The sequence below is a fragment of the Medicago sativa genome, chromosome 2 (assembly GCF_051527215.1).
Source record: "Medicago sativa cultivar Bolivia chromosome 2, Bolivia_mono, whole genome shotgun sequence".
Lineage (NCBI taxonomy): Eukaryota > Viridiplantae > Streptophyta > Magnoliopsida > Fabales > Fabaceae > Medicago > Medicago sativa.
In genome coordinates, this window is record NC_140750.1 from 66,972,894 (window position 1) to 66,981,620 (window position 8,727).

The 8,727-nt window shown below is 33.8% G+C and overlaps 1 protein-coding gene across 2 annotated transcripts; it reads left to right on the forward strand.

The window, feature by feature from the left end:
- Positions 1 to 309: 309 nt before the first annotated feature.
- Positions 310 to 4,522, forward strand: LOC146949913 (serine carboxypeptidase II-2-like). 2 transcript variants are annotated; one of them, XM_085745916.1, is made up of 9 exons: positions 310 to 482; positions 579 to 734; positions 811 to 906; positions 1,456 to 1,548; positions 1,632 to 1,717; positions 1,886 to 2,140; positions 3,231 to 3,364; positions 3,738 to 3,833; positions 3,983 to 4,522. In XM_085745916.1, the coding sequence occupies exons 1-9, from the start codon at positions 341 to 343 to the stop codon at positions 4,257 to 4,259; spliced, it is 1,335 nt and encodes a 444-aa protein (XP_085602042.1). In that variant the 5' UTR covers positions 310 to 340; the 3' UTR covers positions 4,260 to 4,522. The 2 variants fall into 2 exon arrangements, with proteins under 2 accessions (XP_085602042.1, XP_085602041.1); XM_085745915.1 differs by having other exon boundaries at positions 310 to 734.
- The last annotated feature ends 4,205 nt before the right edge of the window (positions 4,523 to 8,727 follow it).

The following is an 8,727-nucleotide window of genomic DNA, read 5'->3' on the forward strand; positions in this document are numbered from 1 at the left end:
ATTTTTCATCTTGACTTTACCGCTTAATAAAACCATCGGAGTTAATTAAGATTAACTTTCATGCATAAAAAATGTAAAACTTTTTCATGTATGAATCTAATCAAATCATGACAAATATATATTTGTAGATATATAGTTTAAAAACTAACATAAAAAAGTGACATCTGATTTGATTATATGTATGTATAAAAGAAGTTTTATATTTTTTTTTTTGTTGTGAGAAAATTTTTTTACATTTTAAATTGAGCTAGTAACTTATAATTTGGAAAATGGGGTAATATAAAAAAAGTTTTATCCAAGGAAGTGAGTTGAGTGGTACCTTCACTATCTAAAATCTAAAATGGTGAATTCTAAGTGGTCTCAAATTTTGTTCAAAGATATCATAACATTGGCAGCCCTTTTCCTATGCAACATCATATTAGCCTTTGCAACTGATCCATCTATCCAACAAGAGCAAGACAGGATTGTAACAGCACTCCCAGGTCAAAACTTCAACATCAACTTTGAACACTATTCTGGTTATATTACAGTTAACAAGGATGTTGGTAGGACACTATTTTACTGGTTCATTGAAGCAGATCATATAGATCCTACTTCAAAACCTCTTCTTTTATGGTTCAATGGTGGTCCTGGTTGTTCATCTATTGCTTATGGTGAGGCTGAGGAAATTGGTCCTTTTCATATTAATTCAGATGGCAATACCCTTTATCTTAATCCTTATTCTTGGAATCAAGGTGAGTTGTTTTGTGTTTAACCATTCTATAAGCTATGATGTGTTACATGCATCATTTCATTTTGATTATTTTGCAGTTGCCAACATTCTTTTTATTGACTCTCCTGTTGGAGTTGGATTTTCATATTCAAATGCTTCTTCTGATATTCTCAACAATGGAGATAAGAGGACAGGTAAGATGATATTATTTAATCGGATCTGCATTCCCTACATTTACAAATATACGCATTTACATGCATCAATTGATCTCGGCTATTGATTTGATACCTTAATTAAATCATCTTTAAATAGTCTCCACCTTTGATTTAGGATTGGATGACTAAGATTAATTAAATTGTCATGCATTTAAAGTGAGGAATCCAAAATTAATGAACTAGTCTTTTAGGACGAATTGTCCATCTTAATTTATGCTCATTACATTGTTGCTTTTATTGAGAGGTTGACTTCCCGAAAGGGATGTCCACATGGAGGGTTTTGACAGGCGAGAAAGTTAAGTGAAGTGTCTCTGAGTATAGTCGCATGACTCTCGAATTGTAGCACATTGTAGAATTATTTTTGCCTTCACCAAATTGAAACCAAATATACACGTTTCTAGGGATTTTCTCTAATGAACTAGTCATTTTGGATGAGTTCTTTTTTTGACACTCATAATACTTAACCAACCAATTTTCATGTATGCCAATGGAATCAAATCAAATTATATTAATAATCTTTATGTGCAGCTGAGGACTCTCTCATATTTCTATTGAAGTGGTTCGAGCGTTTTCATCAATATAAAGAAACGGACTTTTTCATTAGTGGTGAGAGCTATGCAGGTAAATACAAATGGTGAGATAGATAAGGAAACTTTATCATGTCATGTGTTTGAGTTCTTTGATTCTGGCTGCCCTTGTTTCAGGACATTATGTTCCCCAACTTAGCCAAGTTATTGCCAAGTACAACTCAGCTACAAACCAAACTCGTATAAATCTCAAAGGTTACATGGTATGAATTCTTTTTTTTTTTCTTTGCATAAAAACTAGTAAATATCCCATGCAATATTGCATAGACGTTTAGAATAAATAGCAGGAAAAAAAAGCATGTGAAATTCCACCGCAAGTCATTAGGCAAAGTTAGAACTCAATCAATAGTATATTTCACTGTCTGCTGCAGGTAGGAAATGCTCTAACAGATGATTTCCATGATCAATTGGGAATGTTCCAGTTTATGTGGACAAATGGTATGATTTCAGATCAAACATTCAAGCTCTTGAACCTGTTATGTGATTTTCAGTCGGTCAAACACCCGTCAGAGTCATGTGAAAAAATCTGGGAGATTGCTGAAAAAGAACTTGGTAATATAGATCCATACAGTATCTTTACCACTCCTTGCCATGCTAATGATAATCAGATGGTTAAAGGAAAGCATGTGAGTCTACCTTTCTTGCTTCTACTATTGTCCTACTTGTGTGCTTTTTATTTTTTATTTTTTACATGGGTGGGAGTTAAATTTTAGAGGGCTTAGTCTATATTTTGATAAATATTTAAAATTTTAAAAATATTGAAAAATAAGTCCTCCCCTCTCCTCCAAAACCCTCGATCCAAACTGATAGGAATCAAACTATATTGATACCAGAAATGTTAAATAATAGAACACTTCCCCTTATAATTTGAGTTATGTCCCTATATAACACAATAACAGAAAATATGATAGAAGTGATAATTTTCAGTTTACGTCACAACATTCGCAAACTCACTGGTCATATGTCAAGTGCATTCTGTTTAGTGGACTCTTAGTTTGCAAGCTTTTGTGATGCAGAATGGGCTTCTAATGTGGATGATAGGAGTTCAACATTGTGCATGATCATTACTTGGGCAAATTTTAAATTCCAAATGATCAAATAAGCTAACTCTTACGTCAAAAGTGCTGAAGCTCAATTCAAAAGCTTAGCATTGGCAGCCGCTGGGAGCAAGGGACCCCAAGTTCAGTATTTAAGATGCAACCATAGCAAGACTTTTATATTCGGCCACTGCACTAGACCGAGCATCCGATGTTCGCTTCTTGGACCACCATGAAATCAAATTAGGGCCAAGAAAGAGACTTGCACGGATGCACCATAAGTGGGCCTTCTGTCGTCAATTTCTAAGGTCCAAATCCGCATCACAAAAGGCAGTCAGATTTTAGTGTTTGGCACTCACAGCAAGTTGTAGATAGAGACCATAGCCAATGGTGCCTTTTGAATACGTCAAGATGTGTTTTCACAACATTCTGATGCTCCAGCAGAGGTTGTGATATGAATTAACACATTTTGTTAACTGAAAAATCCAACTATAGCCTTGGGACAGTAGTAACATACTGTCCATATCTCCCACAAACATCCACAATGGTAGAAATTCTACTATATAATTTATAAACTCCAACAATGGATGCTGATGCATATTATCAACACTGAATTAAAATCCTGAATTGTATAATTTTATATTACAAATCCTTATTCATATGCTTTGTTCTGTAACAGCGTGTTGGAAATCTCAGAACTGTATATGATCCTTGCACCGCGAAGCACAGCACTACATACTTCAATCTACCAGAGGTCCAAAGGATTCTACATGTTCATCCAGATCATAGCCCTGCTAAATGGCAGACCTGCAGGTAATTCTCATAAAAGAAACTTTTGAAAGCCTCTACATACTTCCACAATATCTGTTACAAAATCGATTAACCGTCTTACTTACATTGAAATATAGTGAGTGACAAAAAAAATCAACTAGGAGCAAGCTTCTACGATGAGTTTCAATGTAGAAACTATACAAAAATAGGACTGAAAACAGATATACTACCAGAGAAGCAAAATACTATTCTGCAATATAAACTAACAAGTCAACGTTTCTTACAACTAAATCATTTGATAATTGGTAGTGACTTTAGGGATTCTAGGCACAGCATAAAGTGCACCACTGTATAATGATTTCCACGTTATAATAAATTCACAAGATCAGAATCCACTTATTCTTGTTCATTGCAGTGCTGTGGTAGCTATTAACTGGAAGGATTCTCCTAGAACAGTGCTCAATATATACCGAGAACTTATTCCTACCGGACTGCAAATATGGATGTTCAGGTTATTCCCATTTTCTAATATACACACATGCCTTACATATGTGCTTATTCATCCACTGTGAGTTGTATAGCATTTTCATATCCTGAAACAATTTTGGGTGACAAAGCAGCTTACACTGTTTTGTGTTTCCTCAATTCTTGTCGTGTCAGTGGTAATACAGATGTTGTACTCCCGGTAACATCTACTCGCTATTCCATAGATGCTCTCAAGCTTCCAACTGTTAGCCCTTGGCGTGCATGGTATGATGATGGGGAGGTAGCAGGGTGGACCCAAGAATACGCGGGACTCACGTTTGTAAATGTAAGGGGTGCAGGGCACGAAGTTCCTCTGCATAGACCAAAACTTGCTCTAGCATTGTTCAAATCCTTCTTGGCAGGAACCTTGATGCAAACCCTCGAACCACCTACCCACAGCACCGCCTCATGATATGATTCATTCAAGTTTAGGGTTGTTACATTGCAGTTTGTGTTTGTTTTCCTGGGAATATCCATGAATAATATTTTTGCAGCAATCCTATGGAGCACAATTTAGGGATATCCCACAAGATCAGACATCATGTAGTATAAAATAGTCAATCAAAATGTTTTGTTAATTACATTCATAACAAACAATAAACATTTTTCATGTGTTAAACGATGGTGGAAACTTTTAACACGGTGACAAAAAAAACTCTAATTAATTGTTACTCATTATAGTCTTGTACTCTAAAGAGAGTTTATTTAACTATTGAGCCAACTTGATTGATTAGTATCGAAGTTCTACCTACAAATACATTTAACTAGATGGTAACATGTGTGCTGCGCGAGTGTTTTAATTTTTGATAATTTCTTAATCTGCCCTAAAAAATTGCCGCTTCTAGTAGTGTATTTTGATTTATAGGATTCTGGATTGACAAAGTGTCTTTTAATTTTTCGCGGCTTTTTTATATAACATTTATTTTGGTAGTCAAAGGTTTTGATGAGTTGGGTTCCTCTGACTCATTATGGTCAAGGTAAACCTCAAGGCTCAAATAGCATTTATAAATGTATTTATAGAATGCCCACCAAATAAGTCCTTGCCCTAGCAATGGTAGTTGAACCCACACTCCTATATATAAAATATGAGTCAACTCCTTACCCACTGAACCAATATTCGTTGGCAATGTTGATAATGTTGGCAATATTCTTAAATTTTCAGCATAGTAATGTTGATAATGTAGGATTTTAGACACTTATTATTGTCATTATTAAATGGGTTAAATATGTTTTTGGTCCCTACGTTTTGCACGATTTTGAGAATAGTCCTTACATTTCAATAAATGTTTTTAAAATCCCTACATTTTTCCCCCGTTAGCGTAAATACTCCCTGTTGTCAAATTTCTAACGTGATGCCGATGTTGGCGGTTCAATCTCGCCGGAAAACGGCGGAAAACTTCACCACGATCTTTCTCCACAGCGTCGTAGATGCGGATCGCCGATGTTCGTCACGCTTCCGGTGAAATATGTTGGTTTAGAGGGGAAGATTTGGAGGCCGAAGGCAATGATGTTATTGTTGAAAGCGCTTGTTGTTGCGGGTGTGGAAGGTGTTGTGGTGGAGATTTGGTGGGGTGGGGTTGAACTTGTTACGATGGCTTGCGTTTCATCAACATGGCATTGATGGCGGGGACCAATTGCACTAATGGAGGAAAAATATAGGGATTTCAAAAACATTTATTGAAATGTAGGGACTATTCTCAAAATCGCGCAAAATGTAGGGACCAAAAACATATTTAACCCTTATTAAATTTTAACTGAGTTTTGTAAATGTTGCTTATTGTAAATTTTTAACTAGCCTTATTATTTTTTTGAGAGGAGCCTTCTATTTATTTTAGTGCCAAGTCTTTTTATTTATAAATACAATTTAGGATGATAATGACCGGAATAAATATTGTAATTTTAAGAAACATGGCATAGCACTTTTTTTTTAACATAATGTTAGTCTATTAACATTCAAGTTCAATACATTCTGATCAATTGAATCATATTAGGTTTTTTCTGTTGATAGATAAATGTATATTCATGGAGTTTGTTTGTGGTATTTGGCAATGTTGTCAAATTGCAGCGCTATATATTGTGTAGCAAAATTTAAACAAATTGCTATTCTTCCATAATACGCAATTTAGTAGTTATAGCGGCACTATAACATTGTAGCAAAGCAAAACTCTGCTATGATCATGTAAGAGACAAATGCCAATGCCCATCTCACCTCTAGGACCTGAAAAACCAAAGTTTATGTTGCATTTCATCTTCTCGCGATGGCATGGTCCATCTTGGTCGAGTGAGTAAGATCATCGTTGTGCTACTTCTTACGCTTGAAGCAGTGCCACCACCAAGAAAACCAGTAGCCAAATTCCACCCTGTCGAATCCACACTGGCTCGATGATGAATTAGGATTGGATCCTCAATATCAGAATACGACTCCACCATAAGCTGTATAAGACCATGGCCAAATTGACCAATTGATGATAGTCGAGACCTGCTACAACAGAAAGGACCAGCTCACGGAATCTCTCAGCCTCCATCAGAAATCAGAACTGAATATTATAGAGAGAATTATCCAATTGAATGAACTGTCCATCTTAAAGCATAGAAGGTTTCTAAACCCCAAACCACCTTGACTTTTATGGGTTGAAAACTTTCTCCCAAGACAACCATTTGATTTAGACTCACTACGGTAACTGGTGGAAATTTATACATTAGTCTAAATCGAAATCTAAATGAATTGCTATAATTGAAAATTAATTTATGGTCAAGATGTTTTTTTTTATGTTTTTCATCATATTACTATAACAAATTTGATAACTTTTACTCCCTCCGTCCCGGATTAACTGAGTCATTTGTTCATTTCACACATATTAAGAAAAATGTATAAATGAAGGAGAGATAAAAATGGTTTTAAGTGCTCTTGTCAAGTATTGGTGCATTCTCCACTATCATAAATGCAAAGTGAAATATATTAAATTGAGAGTGATGAAAGTAATATTAATTATAGTTATAAAGGAAAAAAAGTAATTTATATTGTATTGAAAAGTGAAATGGTTGAGACACTTTTTTTTACAAATGACTCGGTTATTAAAGGACGGAGTGAGTACCTTAATCAGAATTTACTTTTTGGTCCTTATCTAATATTATTTACTTTTTTTTTAAAAGCTTTTCTTACCATTCTTGTGCAAATTGTTCGTAAAGTATAGCAATACTCTTAAAACTTAAAAGTATTCTCCGGTCATTTTTAAAAGAAAAGAAATTAAAAATCAAAAGCAAGACAATCATTAGTGGTTGTCAATTTTTTAATCTTTTTACAAAAATACCCTCATAAAAATTTGTGAAGTATTAAAATACCCACTTTAAAAAGACAAACATTAAATAAGGGTTAGAAAAGTCTTTTAAACAATAAATGTACCTTAAAAGTTGTAACTTTTCTTATATATTAGACCACAATTTTTTTTTGAAAATTTTCTAATAAATAGAACCGGAGGAACTATTTTGTTAATACAATTGGAGTGTGTTTGGATGAGGTAATTTGGAAATTTTAAAGAATTTAAAATTCAAGGCAATTTACCTCAAAGTATTTGAATTCCCTCATAATATTACATTGCCTCAACATTACATTACATTACATTCTATCATCCAAACAATGGAATTCACCTCAAAGTATTTGAATTCTCTCATAACATTACATTCCCTCAAAACATTCCCCCATCCAAACACACTCTTAGGGTGTGTTTGGATCACCAAAGAAAGTGAGAGGAAAGATTGTAAGAGGAAAGATTGTTAAAGGAAAATATATTAAATTTGACTCTGTTAATATGTGTGTTATCATTGAGAGTGATGAAAATAATATATTAAATGTGGGCCTGTCAAGTACGTGTATTCTCCACTATCATAAATGCAAAGTGAAATATATTAAATTGAGAGTGATGAAAATAATATTAATTAGAGTTATAAAGGAAAAAAAGTAATTTATATTGTATTGAAAAGTAAAATGGTTGAGACACTTTTTTTTTTTTTTACAAATGACTCAGTTATTAAAGGACGGAATGAGTACCTTAATTAGAATTTACTTTTTGGTCCTTATCTAATATTTTTTTTTTTAGGCTTAAATAGGTCTTTCGTCCCTGTAAATATAGGTCATTTAAATTTTCATCCCTAAAGTTACCAATCCTTCTAATCTGTCACTGCAAATATTAATCATTTGACTTTTGGTCCTAATTAGGTTTTTTTGCTGAGGTGGATTGTCATTAGCAACGTGGTGCCCATGTGGCAAGTGATGATTGGGCGAGGTGGTTGGCTTAAATAGATCTTTCGTCCCTGCAAATATAGACAATTTGAATTTTCGTCCCTGAAGTTACTAATCAGATGTAATTAGGACCATTTTTCAATTGATTAATATTTGCAGTGGTAGATTGGAAGGATTAGTAACTTCGGGGACGAAAATTTAAATGACCTATATTTGCAGGGACGAAAGACCTATTCTTTTTTTTAAAAACCGCTTCTTTGCTTTTCTTACTATTCTTGTGCAAATTGTTCGTAAAGTATAGCAATACTCTTAAAACTTAAAAGTATTATTCTGTTAATACAATTATTACCTGCACAAGTTGACAGTGTGGGGTTTGGATGTTTAATGATTTTATTTAGGAAAATGTTGGATGTTTAATGATTTAATAATGCAGTTATTCACATTATATCATATTATATCTAAGAATGTTTAAATGAGATGACTTAATAAATGTCTTAAATTTAACTTTAGCAATGAATGTGCAACATCATTTAAACTTTTGGGAAGAGTTTGCTTTTGATCCAGGTCCCATAAAACTCGAGATATTAATTTAGAAAAACAATAAAACTAACTGCTAAAACTAATTTGCCTGTGCATTTGT